Source organism: Blennius ocellaris, assembly GCF_963422515.1.
Source record: "Blennius ocellaris genome assembly, chromosome: 9".
Lineage (NCBI taxonomy): Eukaryota > Metazoa > Chordata > Actinopteri > Blenniiformes > Blenniidae > Blennius > Blennius ocellaris.
Genome location: NC_137658.1, coordinates 29952257 through 29966260, shown reverse-complemented (window position 1 = coordinate 29966260; position 14004 = coordinate 29952257). Strand labels below are relative to the sequence as shown.

Below are 14004 nucleotides of genomic sequence, written 5' to 3'. Positions count from 1 at the left end.
AGTTATTTATTTGTTGACTTTTAAACCTGCCAGTGAGCCTAGGTGCTTTAAGTGCCAGCCCCCAGCCCGGCTAAATAGTCAGGGTTGCATCAGGAAGGGCATCTGGCATAAAACTTGTGCCAAAACAATGATCGGTTGAGGCCCCGGTTAACAACAACCGCCTCTGGAGCCGGGTGACCTGCAGGGAGTCGGTAGACATTAGGCCTTCTCCACATAAGCCAAAACGATATTTTTTTCTCTCCGACATTCTCAAAAGAAATTCTGTCCACATGTCACTATGAACACTCAACTCAACTTTATTTATAGAGCACTTTAAAAACGAACACAGTTGACCACAGTGCTGAACATCGACAGGAGCAGAAAGAATACACAAATAAATAAAAATAACTTAACAACACAGAATAAAAGATGTAGAACAATAAAGACAATTAAAAAAAAAATACAAATTAATTAAAAACTGTAAGAAAACCATAAAAATCAGCCTCTTGGACTGAGTTAAAAGCCAAGCATAAAAAGTGCATTTTCAGAGACGTTTTAAAAACAGGAAGGGAGTCGGCCTGTTTGATGAGTAAAGGCAACTCATACCACAATTTTGGGGCAATGATGAAAAAGAGCAATCACCTCTCTGCTTCCTCTTGGTTTTGGGGACAAACAGCAATTACTGATCTGCCGACCTGAGAGAGTGTGAGGGAGTGTATGGCCGGATCAGATCTGATAAGTACTGTGTGAAGGCATTTATAAACAAATAAAATAATTTAAAAATTGATCCTCATGCAGACTGGGAGCCAGTGAACCGATGCTAAAACTGGTGTGATGTGCTCATGTTTTTTGGTCCCTGTTAAAAGTCCACCAGGTGCTTGAGGGTTCATGGGAGTTCACCCAACCAGTCCACATGTGTGTTGTGGATCTGGAGAAGGTCTTTGACCACGTCCCTCGAGACGTCCTGTGGAGGGCGCTCCGGGAGTGTGGAGTATGGCCCTTTGTTCATGGCTGTTCGGTCTTTGTATTCCCGGAGCAGGAGTTTGGTTCGCATTGCCAGCAGTAAGTCGGACCTGTTCCCAGTGCACGTTGGCCTCCAGCAGGGTTGTCCTTTGTCACCGATTCTGTTTATTACATATATGGACAGAATCTCTAGGCACAACGAGGGGCCGGAGGGGGTCCGGTTTGGGGACCGTGGGATTTCGTCTCTGCTTTTTACAGATGATGTGGTTCTGTTGGCTCCATCGAACCTGGACCTTCAGCGTGCACTGACGCGGTTCGCAGCCGAGTGTGAAGCAGCTGGGATGAGGATCAGCACCTCGAAATCCGAGGCCATGGTTCTCGACTGGAAAAAGGTGGCTTGCCCCCTCCAGGTCGGTGGAGTGCCCTTGTCCCAAGTGGAGGAGTTCAAGTATCTTGGGGTCTTGTTCACGAGTGGGGGAAAGATGGACCATGAGATCGACAGGCGGATCGGTGCAGCGTCTGCAGTTATGCAGACGTTGTATCGGTCCGTCGTGGTGAAGAAGGAGCTGAGACAAAAAGCGAAGCTCTCGATTTACCGGTCGATCTTCGTTCCTACCCTCACCTATGGTCATGAACTATGGGTCATGACCGAAAGAACGAGATCCCGGATACAAGCGGCTGAAATGAGCTTCCTCCGTAGGGTGGCTGGGCGTACCCTTAGAGATAGGGGGAGGAGCTCAGTCACCCTTAGAGATAGGGTGAGGAGCTCAGTCACCCTTAGAGATAGGGGGAGGAGCTCAGTCACCCTTAGAGATAGGGGGAGGAGCTCAGTCACCCTTAGAGATAGGGTGAGGGGCTCAGTCACCCTTAGAGATAGGGTGAGGAGCTCAGTCACCAGGGAGGAGCTCGGAGTAGAGCCACTGCTCCTCCACATCCAGAGGAGCCAGCTGAGGTGGCTCGGGCATCTGTTTCAGATGCCCCCCCGGACGCCTCCCTAGGGAGGTGTTCTGGGCATGTCCCTCTGGCAGGAGGCCTCGGGGCAGACCCAGGACACGCTGGAGGGACTATGTCTCTCTATGGCCTGGGAACACCTTGGGGTGCCACCAGAAGAGCTGGAGGAAGAGTCTGGGGTGAGGGAAGTCTTGGCAACTCTGCTCGGACTGCTGCCTCCGCGACCCGGCCTGGATAAGCAGCAGATGATGGATGGATGGATGTTAAAAGTCGAGCGGTGGCATTTTGAATCAGCTGAAGGTGTGATGAAGCCTGGCTGAGCCCAACATAAAGCACCTTGCAGTAATCTAAACGAGTGGTGATAAAAGCATGGATTAAAATCTCAAAGTGATGCAATGACAGAAAAGATTTCACTTTGGCTTGTTGTCTCAACTGGAAAAAGCTGGACTTGACCACTGATTATATTTGTCGATCCAGTTTAAGATCAAAATTCCAGTCTAACACCGAGGTTTTATGCTGAGTGTGTTAGGTGTTGACTTAAAGGACCCAGATCAACCTATACCTTGGTGGAATCACTTGGCCCAAACAACACAACTTTGGTCTTATCATTGTTTAAATGTAAAACATTTGGGGACATCCATGCCTTAATTTCAACAATGCAATCGAGGACCAGTTTGACAGATAAAGCGTTTCCTTGATTAAGAGGAAAATACATTTGGCTGTCGTCGGCATAAAAATGAAAGGTGATGCCATGTTTCCGGAGAATCGTTCCAAGAGGAAGTATGTAGAGGGAGAATAAAAGAGGGCCAAGTATAGAGCCTTGAGGCACTCCACATGTAAGAGGTGCTGCAGAGGACTCTTCAGTTACTACACAGACACAGAAAGTACTCTCTGCTAGATAGGACGTAGACCAATTTGAGGCACTGCCCTTTATGCCCACCAAGGTCTCCAGACGAGACAGGAGGATCTGGTGGTCCACTGTGTCGAAGGCGGCTGTACGGTCCAACAGATCCAGAGCAACATCGCAGCCAGCGTCTGGGGCAAGGAAGATATCATTAAAAACCTTAAATAGTGCCGACTCAGAGCTGTGAAGGGTTTTAAGCCCAGATGGATACACCTCCAGAATGTTGTGGTTATCCAAGAATGACTTTAACTGACAATAAATTATTTTCTAAGGAAGCTTAGAGATGAGCTTGAAATTTGCAAGTACAGAGGGGTCTGAGCCAGGCTTTTTGTCAAATATTTTTATTGGTTTTTACATTGGGAAGGTACAGACACATGTAAAGACATAACAGATGTGCAACAATGGTCATCTCTCAATGTAATTAAACTCGCTACGGTAGAACATAATATGAAACCAAGGTGCATTAGAGAGCAGATCTCCCTTCCCGAACAAAATAAATCATTCACTCGCAGCATTCACACCACAAGACAAGACAAGACAAGACAAGGACTCAAGGGTTAAAGATAATCACAATGAAAAAATTATGTAAATAATTAAATTTTAACTAAAAATAAATAAATAATAATAATAAAAAAAACAATAACATGATAAAATAATAAACTAAAATAAATAAAGAATTAACAACTCAGTTTATTGTGTTTCAGCTTCAATGTGCAAGGTGTCTATATGCAGTAGAACGGGTTGCCAGATTTGATAAAAGGCTTGTAGGGAACCGTTCAGGGAGAATCTGATTTTCTCAAGTCTCACGCATCGCAAAATCTCTTGAATCCATCTATTATGTGTAGGTGGGGATGAGTGCGTCCATTTCAGGAGGATAAGCCTCCTCGCAAGCGAGGTAGTGAACGCAATAATGTGTTGTGAGGTTTTCGACCAACCAAGTGATGGGGGTAATCCAAAAAGAGCGACATGGGGGTCAAGATTCACTGCACGACCAAGGGCCGTCGTCAACGTATCGAAAATGGTACGCCAAAATTCAAAAAGTTTGGGGCACGACCAAAACATGTGCATGTGATCCGCTGGTCCGAGATTACATCTGTTACAAGAGTCCGCTCTGTCTGGATAAATCTTAGCTAACCGTGCATTAGTGAAGTGGCTCCTGTGCAAAATCTTGCACTGTAGGAGTTTGTGTCTAGCACATATTGAGGATGTGTGAACTAGATTAAGGATACGGCCCCATTGTTCATCAGATATAGATATTTGGAGGTCTCGATCCCAGACAACTCTCAGGGAGTTAAGTTGGGTTCATTCTAAAAACAGCATCGTATAGGATTGAAGTCAGGGATTTTTGTGATGTTTTCAAAAAGAGAAGGGAATCCATCAAGGTCTCAGGGGGGCAATTAGGAAAATGAGGAAATTGATTTTGCACGAAATGTCGGATCTGGAAGAAACGGAATAAATGCGATTGGGGGAGAGCGAATCTTTTTGATAAGTCTGCGAATGGAGGAAAAATACCATCAATATTAGGGGTCTTCAAGGGTCTGCAGACCCTTGTTTGACCAGGATTCAAATGCAAGGTCAGAACAAGATGGAAGGAACAAAGGGTTTCGAAACACTGGGGCTAATCTCGATGAGGGGTGTAGACCGAATTGTTTCCTAAATTGACTCCAAATTTTTAAGGTCTCAGAAACAATGGTGTTCTGCGCTACACGTTTGGTTGGTAGAGGTAACTGTGAACAAACCACTGCCCATAATGCGACAGGTGAAGAGGCGAGTTCCATGATGGCCCATAAAGGACGATCATTGAGCGCAATCTTAACGTTCCAGAAAAGGATTTTCTTGACATTGCTAGCCCAATAGTATCGGCGAAGGTCTGGTAAGGCCAGGCCTCCAAGAGATTTAGGGAGTTGAAGAGTTGACCTCTTTATGCGAGCTCGTTTATTGCACCATAAAAATGAGTTAATCAACTGGTCAAGTGTAGAAAAAAAGGATTTTCGAAGAAATACCGGAACGTGGTCAAAAACATAGAGAAAACGGGGAAGAATTGTCATTTTGACTAGATTGACACGACCCACAAGGGACAAAGGAATAGTAGCCCACCTAGCAAAATCCGATTTACAACGCTCGAGTAGCGGTTGAAAATTTTTAGCAAACAATTCAGAGAGTGATTTTGTTACAATAATGCCAAGGTATTTCAATCCTTGGGTCGGTTTTCTAAAGGAAAAAAGGGAGGGCGTGAGGTTCTCTGCAGGGGAGTTAAGTGGGAGATACTCACTTTTGTGCAGGTTAATTTTATAGCCAGATAGCTTTCTGAATTGTTCTAAAATATCTAAGACAGCAGGGATGGATTTGGCTGGGTTGGTGACATAAAGCAGAAGGTTATCTGCGTGAAGAGAGAGCTTGTGAGAAATACCAAATCTGGAAATCCCTTCAAATTTCCTTTCATCACGAAGCCATAGGGCTAAGGGTTCGACGGCAAGCGCAAACAGGGACGGGGAAAGAGGACATCCCTGCCGGGTGCCACGGGATAGAGAAAATTATTTTGATTTTATACCATTCATATTTATACTAGCCATGGGGGAAGTGTAAAGAAGCTTAATCCATGATATGAAGTTGGGGTTAAAACCAAATTTACGTAGGATAACGAACAGGTAGCCCCATTCCACGTGGTCAAATGCCTTCTCGGCGTCTAATGATAAAATTATTTCCGCTGAGTTACAGAGCCAGGCTTTTTAATCAATGGTGTCACCACTGCATGCTTAAAACTCACAGGTATACTGCCGTTTACTAAACTGCTATTTAAAATGTTGAGCGCAAACGGTGCCAGTGTCAGAAGAAAACTGCGCTGCAGTGGGAGAGATGATAACCTGGCAGTGCTGTGCTCTAACCTTATGGCAGGGCAGAGGGACATCAAAAACAACAGGCATATGGTCAAAAAACATTGCATCACAGATTTTTAGGTTGCAAAGAATAAAACCATGTGATCAAACAAGATCAAGTGTGTGTCTGCGTTCTTTGCATAGAACCGGATACAGACTGTACAAGGTTAAAACAGTCAGTCAGATGGAAAAAGTATTAACATCTTCAACCATTAATATTGGGCATTATTTCTGCTAAAAAAATTATCAAAGTCACTGATAAAGTCTCTGTTATATTTAGGTGGTCTGTATATGACAGAGCGTCCTGAGGACAGAGCCCAGCTCAAAGGAGTTCATCTCTATGCTGGGATAAGATTTTGAAGATATGACCCGTTTACATTTAAAATGTTGCTTGTAGAGAGTCGCTACGCCTCGTCTGCGACCTGACGTCCTCGGAGCATTAAAGTAAGTACAGTCATGAGGCAGAAGTTCACAAAGAGCACTGGACTCACCAACAGCCATCCATATCTCCGTTATGAATAAAAAATCCAGTTCATGGGAGGTAAAGAAATTCTTAAGAATAAAAGGCTCAACACAAGGCTTCACAGCATGTAGTACATATGCCAGGCCTTTAGGGGGTGCTGGGACTCAACCAATACACCAAAAACGCAGGAGAAGAGAGAGCACATATAAATTCAGAAGTAGACTCTTGGTCATAGGCGTCTATATAACTCTTGAGTTGTATAGGTCTATGCTCCTGCTCCTTCTCTGGCTAGCATCAATGGCTTTTGCAGCGCCACCTGGAGCATGTAGTCTGCGATTGTTGTGGTTATTGGATGACATTGCGGTGGGCAGGTGAGGCGGGTGATTACGTCATGTTTTTTTCCACAGATGATGGTCTTTGCCGTCCACACCTCACAGCTGAGTTGATGTTTTAGAGTTTCCCCACTCTGATACCCGGATTCAAAAAAACATTTCCGGGCTCCTAAAGTTCCCCTTCGCGGACACTCGTGGACATTGGTAGCATGAAGGGGCGTGAAGGGTCTTCCACCAGACTACTGCTGGTGGAAGACCATGGAGAAGGAGAGGGGGAGGCGTTTGAGGAAGAAGCAAGAGAAAAAGAACAGCAGGAGTGTGGAGGCCAGAGGAGGGACTGAGGAAGTGCCATCACTCCATTGGTCCAAACAGCCACAATGAACTAGGTTCTCAGGCCACATTTACACATACCCGGGTATTTGAAAAAACTGTGATATTTCTCTATTTTACATTTACACATAAATGCAGCTACGACTCACCACAAATCATGATTTCTGAAAACGGTCACAGTGGAGATCTGGATAAAATCATTCTCCAGTTGCATCTGAAGGGGTGTAGGTGGACATTTACCTCACAATTTGTGATGGCAGGTTTTTTTCCAGGATTCTGATTAGCTATTATGGCTTCATGCTTCTTGATAATCTGTAAAATTATTTACAAGGTGCTCTAGTGTTAAACAAACAAATTGGGGATGATTATCAAATCCAACTCAGAGTGAGCGCTACTCCAAACACAAGGCAATAATCATCAATTCTATCCGGGGTAAAACTTACCTAACAATCAATGAGGAAGTCTTTCCTTCCTCGCCACAATACCCAAAATGAAAGCCTGAGAACAAAGTCACAGCTCACTCCAACAATGCACACACTGCACTCTGTTTGACACCATGAATTATTGTCTGCCCCTGGTGAGGTCATCCTTTCTCCTTCTGTATTGTATACTTCCTCAGTCCGGACAATTAGGTGATCGGGTCGGCACCGCCTCATTTATATACCTAATTGACCAGACAGACAGACAGACAGACACGTACGTAACAGGCCTGGGAAGAGCAGAGTTACTGAGAGTGAGACTGTATGAGACAGAGAGAGACAGAGTGTGAGAGTGAGACTGTATGAGACAAAGAGAGACAGTGTGAGAGTGAGACTGTATGAGACAGAGAGAGACAGAGTGTTGAGAGTGAGACTGTAAGAGACAGAGTGTGAGAGTGAGACTGTAAGAGACAGAGTGTTGAGAGTGAGACTGTGAGAGACAGTGTGTGAGAGTGAGACAGTGAGAGACAGAGTGTTGAGAGTGAGACTGTAAGAGACAGAGTGTGAGAGTGAGACAGTGAGAGACAGAGTGTGAGAGTGAGACTGTAAGAGACAGAGTGAGACAGTGAGAGACAGAGTGTTGAGAGTGAGACTGTAAGAGACAGAGTGAGACAGTGAGAGACAGTGTTGAGAGTGAGACTGTAAGAGACAGAGTGTGAGAGTGAGACAGTGAGAGACAGAGTGTGAGAGACAGAGTGTTGAGAGTGAGACAGTGGGAGACAGAGTGTTGAGAGTGAGACTGTACGAGACAGAGTGTGAGAGTGAGACAGTGAGAGACAGAGTGTTGAGAGTGAGACTGTACGAGACAGAGTGTTGAGAGTGAGACAGTGAGAGACAGAGTGTTTAGAGTGAGACTGTACGAGACAGAGTGTGAGAGTGAGACTGTACGAGACAGAGTGTGAGAGTGAGACAGTGAGAGACAGAGTGTTGAGAGTGAGACTGTACGAGACAGAGTGTTGAGAGTGAGACAGTGAGAGACAGAGTGTTTAGAGTGAGACTGTACGAGACAGAGTGTGAGAGTGAGACTGTACGAGACAGAGTGTTGAGAGTGAGACAGTGAGAGACAGAGTGTTGAGAGTGAGACTGTAAGAGACAGAGTGTGAGAGTGAGACAGTGAGAGACAGAGTGTTGAGAGTGAGACTGTAAGAGACAGAGTGTGAGAGTGAGACAGTGAGAGACAGAGTGTTGAGAGTGAGACTGTAAGAGACAGAGTGTGAGAGTGAGACAGTGAGAGACAGAGTGTTGAGAGTGAGACTGTACGAGACAGAGTGTGAGAGTGAGACAGTGAGAGACAGAGTGTTGAGAGTGAGACTGTACGAGACAGAGTGTTGAGAGTGAGACTGTACGAGACAGAGTGTTGAGAGTGAGACAGTGAGAGACAGAGTGTTGAGAGTGAGACTGTACGAGACAGAGTGTGAGAGTGAGACTGTACGAGACAGAGTGTTGAGAGTGAGACAGTGAGAGGCAGAGTGTTGAGAGTGAGACTGTACGAGACAGAGTGTTGAGAGTGAGACAGTGAGAGACAGAGTGTTGAGAGTGAGACTGTATGAGACAGAGTGTGAGAGTGAGACAGTGAGAGACAGAGTGTTGAGAGTGAGACTGTACGAGACAGTGTTGAGAGTGAGACAGTGAGAGACAGTGTTGAGAGTGAGACTGTACGAGACAGAGTGTGAGAGTGAGACAGTGAGAGACAGAGTGTTGAGAGTGAGACTGTACGAGACAGAGTGTTGAGAGTGAGACAGTGAGAGACAGAGTGTTGAGAGTGAGACTGTATGAGACAGAGTGTGAGAGTGAGACAGTGAGAGACAGAGTGTTGAGAGTGAGACTGTAAGAGACAGAGTGTTGAGAGTGAGACTGTGAGAGACAGTGTGTGAGAGTGAGACAGTGAGAGACAGAGTGTTGAGAGTGAGACTGTAAGAGACAGAGTGTGAGAGTGAGACAGTGAGAGACAGAGTGTGAGAGTGAGACTGTAAGAGACAGAGTGAGACAGTGAGAGACAGAGTGTTGAGAGTGAGACTGTAAGAGACAGAGTGAGACAGTGAGAGACAGTGTTGAGAGTGAGACTGTAAGAGACAGAGTGAGACAGTGAGAGACAGTGTTGAGAGTGAGACTGTACGAGACAGAGTGTGAGAGTGAGACAGTGAGAGACAGAGTGTTGAGAGTGAGACTGTACGAGACAGAGTGTTGAGAGTGAGACAGTGAGAGACAGAGTGTTGAGAGTGAGACTGTATGAGACAGAGTGTGAGAGTGAGACAGTGAGAGACAGAGTGTTGAGAGTGAGACTGTAAGAGACAGAGTGTTGAGAGTGAGACTGTGAGAGACAGTGTGTGAGAGTGAGACAGTGAGAGACAGAGTGTTGAGAGTGAGACTGTAAGAGACAGAGTGTGAGAGTGAGACAGTGAGAGACAGAGTGTGAGAGTGAGACTGTAAGAGACAGAGTGAGACAGTGAGAGACAGAGTGTTGAGAGTGAGACTGTAAGAGACAGAGTGAGACAGTGAGAGACAGTGTTGAGAGTGAGACTGTAAGAGACAGAGTGTGAGAGTGAGACAGTGAGAGACAGAGTGTGAGAGTGAGACTGTGAGAGACAGAGTGTTGAGAGTGAGACAGTGGGAGACAGAGTGTTGAGAGTGAGACTGTGAGAGACAGAGTGTTGAGAGTGAGACTGTGAGAGACAGAGTGTTGAGAGTGAGACTGTGAGAGGCAGAGTGTGAGAGTGAGACTGTGAGAGGCAGAGTGTGAGAGTGAGACAGTGAGAGACAGAGTGTTGAGAGTGAGACTGTGAGAGACAGAGTGTGAGAGTGAGACAGTGAGAGACAGAGTGTTGAGAGTGAGACAGTGCTACACAGTGAGACAGAGTGAGAAAAGGTGAGACTATGAGACTCTACTGGTCTTTCCTCTTGGGGGGTGACTTGCCGTTGTGCTGCTGTCTCTGGTGGTTGTGGTTGACGGGTGGAGGAGCAGGAGGCAGGTTGGCGTCGTGGTTGTCATTGTTGGAGTTTTGGTTGCTGACCAGTGCTGATGACACACCGATCCCTGTTCCTGCACTCAGACCCACCCGGGCACAGCCCTACACACACACACACACACACACACACACACACACACACACACACACACACACACACACACACCCCCACACACACACACACACCCCCACACACACACACCCCCCCCCCCCCCCACACACACACACACACACACACACACACACACACACACACACACACACACACACACACACACACACACACACACACGTAACAGGCCTGGGAAGAGCAGAGTTACTGAATGAGGGGTGAATTTCATTGTGCTCTCACACAGAAGTGTCATATTAGAAGTATAATTGATCTAAATTTGACCCTACAAGGTTTCCTTTTGCCATAAGAAACGGGTGAGCAAAGTAATGAGAAATGTATTCGTGTGGTGAGTTGAGGACTATGTTGCTCTCTGATTACTCCTCCATGTTCTCGTAAAAGGACGAAATTCCACAGGACGCCAATGTAAAAAATGAAAAAACAACGATGACTCAGTTAATTTCTCCAGATCAATAAATGATGCTACGATAAGAAAACCATGTGTCTCATGTCCTTCATTAATCACAACTGACTGAATTCACTTCCAAGCCGTATTCCGGCATGCAGTCCTGCTCTTTGTTAAAGTGACAAAAATACCAAAATGCTTTGTTTTACATCTCAAAACTTTCCAAATAAACAAATATGAAATGAGTCCCAGCTTACCTTTTACCAGCTTTCTATGATTTAACCCTTTTCTATTAACTTATTTATTCAATCAACATAAACTTGCAAATAAAATACACACTATACTTAGTTATTATCTTATATTTGCATAAACGTAACGTGGCTCCCACAATTAGAATACTTTATTTAAGGTTAACAACTTGCCTCCAGTGGTGTGTGAATGTGATGAGCTATGTGAAGCGCTTTGGGGCTGCTCACACAGCTATAAAGCGCTATTTAAGTGTAATCCATATACCAACAATCCAAAATGTTTAATTAATCATGATCAAACACCTTTTTCATATTTAAAATGATTTTACTTTGTAATTTGTATTTCTTCACGAGTTTGCTTTAGAAATATAAAGGAAATATCAGTATTACACACACACAGTCTCTCTCAACCCGTTGTGTTTTATGACAGGATTCATTGACAGCAGTTTCCTGCTGCTTCTGAAGAAGATGCCGGATCTGGAGCAGCTCTTTGGGCTCCACCCTAGATACCTGGAGAGGAGGCGAGTTCGAGGTTATGAAGCTTTCAGTATCCCCGGAGTGTTGGAGGCTCTGCAGGCGTGTCCCAACCTGCTGGTCAGTGTGACTCCCCCCTCATGGTTCACTTCGTCTGGGTTCTGCTACTACAACCTCCACTTCTAGCCCGAGCTGCTGTGATTTCAGGGTGTGGAGACGTCCCATCTGGAGCTGGTGGAAGCCATTTGGAATTATATGCCCCAAGTTCACATTCTGGGTAAATTCCGCAATCGCAATGGTGCCTTTCCCATTCCTGCAGAAAACAAGCTCACCATCCCTGTGACAGCAAAGATCCAGACCCTGCACTTAGTGGGTGAGTGGAGAGTGAGGCACTACAGACACCGTCAGATCACTGCCATTCTCCAGCTGTGCAATCTGTTGTAGGTGTGAATGTCCCAGAGATCCCCTGTGTGTCCATGCTGCGGCATCTGTACCTGAAATGGGTCCGTCTCACCAAACCACAGCCCTTTAAGGACTTCCTGTGTGTGAGCCTCAGAACCTTTGTGATGCGAAACTGTGCAGGGCCCACCAACTCGCTCAAGTATGTCCCACTGGTCACCGGCTTGGCCTCAGCCCGCAACCTGGAGCAGCTTGAGCTGGTGAGGGTCCCCTTCCTGGGAGGTCTGATCCAGCATGTGGTGGAGGACAGCTGGAGGTCAGGTGAGGTCAACACGTCTCCAGCACTCGATCAGCAGGCCACCAACATCATACTTCAGCTGAACTGTGTATGGGTGGGTACGTGTGTGCAGGAGGATTCAGGAACCTCCACACCATCGTGTTCGGAGCCTGTAAAAACGCTCTGGAGGTGGACCTGGGCTACCTCATCATCACAGCGTCTCGCAGGTACTCCGATGATTCAGTGGGCAAAAAGCTCAGCTCCTTCAGTCATTTCAGTTCATACGAGTGCGAGGTTACAGCTACACTTTATAATAACGGGTGGATCTTCAGAGATTTAATAGTGAGGCCTTACTGTAGTTTTACCAATGACATTTACAACTTGAAAACGTACAACTTGAAAGGCACTCGGTGGAGTGCATACTTTAGCCAACACTACATTTCTTTTCTGAACAGAGTAGCATTGCTAGCATGTTAGCCATTAGCTCACATCGATGCTAATTAGCCTGTCAGCTTGCAACATCACCATGTAAAACACTGAGCCAGGCTAATTAGCATTGACGTGAATTAGCCTGTCAGCTTGCAACATCACCATGTAAAACACTGAGCCAGGCTAATTAGCATCGACGTGAATTAGCCTGTCAGCTTGCAACATCACCATGTAAAACACTGAGCCAGGCTAATTAGCATCGACGTGAATTAGCCTGTCAGCTTGCAACATCACCATGTAAAACACTGAGCCAGGCTAATTAGCATCGACGTGAATTAGCCTGTCAGCTTGCAACATCACCATGTAAAACACTGAGCCAGGCTAATTAGCATCGACGTGAATTAGCCTGTCAGCTTGCAACATCACCATGTAAAACACTGAGCCAGGCTAATTAGCATCGACGTGAATTAGCCTGTCAGCTTGCAACATCACCATGTAAAACACTGAGCCAGGCTAATTAGCATCGACGTGAATTAGCCTGTCAGCTTGCAACATCACCATGTAAAACACTGAGCCAGGCTAATTAGCATCGACGTGAATTAGCCTGTCAGCTTGCAACATCACCATGTAAAACACTGAGCCAGGGGGCACATAGACAAACCACTGCCCGTCACTGTGCTCACACTGCTTTTTCTGTATACTGGAACCCAAATATTAGCGGAAGCTCCAGAGTGAGTTAGCAGTCTGCTAGCAGGCAACAAACGGAGCGGAGTTAGGCCCCTCCGTGTGCTGCAAAGTAATGTTTGAGACCTTGATGAACACATGAACTTGAATGCGTGTATCTCCAACAGACTGCACGAGCTGAGGATCCAGCCGTCCTTGACGAAAGACGGAGTCTTCTCTGCTCTCAAAATGGCAGAGCTGGAGTTTCCCCAGTTCGAGACTCTTCACCTGGGATATGTGGATGAATTTCTCCTGCAGTGTAATCTTGAACTCTCCGCCGTGTGAACGCCGTCCACGTGGTTCAGTGTCTTGCTGCTGTTGAGTGTGTGTGGTGTTGATGCAGGTAAAATGAGTCATTCGGAGTTGGTGAAATATGGGCTGGCCGACGTCATCGAGAACCCAGGGATCATCACAGACATCGGTATCAAGGTCGTGAATGAAGTGTTCACCAACATTAAATACCTTCTCATCTACAACTGTCCTCATCTGCACAACCCTCACCACTGGATCACAGGTATCAGTTTCCTCTTGGCAGCCATCTTCAATTCAAACCTCTTCTGTCCACCTGATGCATCTCAACCAACCCCGAGCTCCATCACATCCTGTGTTTGGTCCACAAAGTGCTGCTTTTTGGTTTGATGCTGGACTTCATGACAAGTTTAAAATCATTAAAATATTGTTGGTTAGTTCCTGTTC

At 45.9% G+C, this 14004-nt stretch overlaps 1 protein-coding gene across 2 annotated transcripts in view; it reads left to right on the top strand.

Moving 5' to 3' along the window:
* fbxo38 (F-box protein 38) overlaps positions 1-14004 on the top strand; it is a 184440-nt gene that overhangs the window by 79455 nt on the left and 90981 nt on the right. For both annotated transcript variants that reach the window (XM_080502309.1, XM_080502308.1), the window contains exons 4-9: positions 11437-11600; positions 11688-11853; positions 11925-12200; positions 12290-12383; positions 13437-13567; positions 13652-13822. In XM_080502309.1, coding sequence (XP_080358435.1) covers positions 11437-11600; positions 11688-11853; positions 11925-12200; positions 12290-12383; positions 13437-13567; positions 13652-13822 — 1002 coding nt within the window. The remainder of the gene's footprint in view (positions 1-11436; positions 11601-11687; positions 11854-11924; positions 12201-12289; positions 12384-13436; positions 13568-13651; positions 13823-14004) is intronic.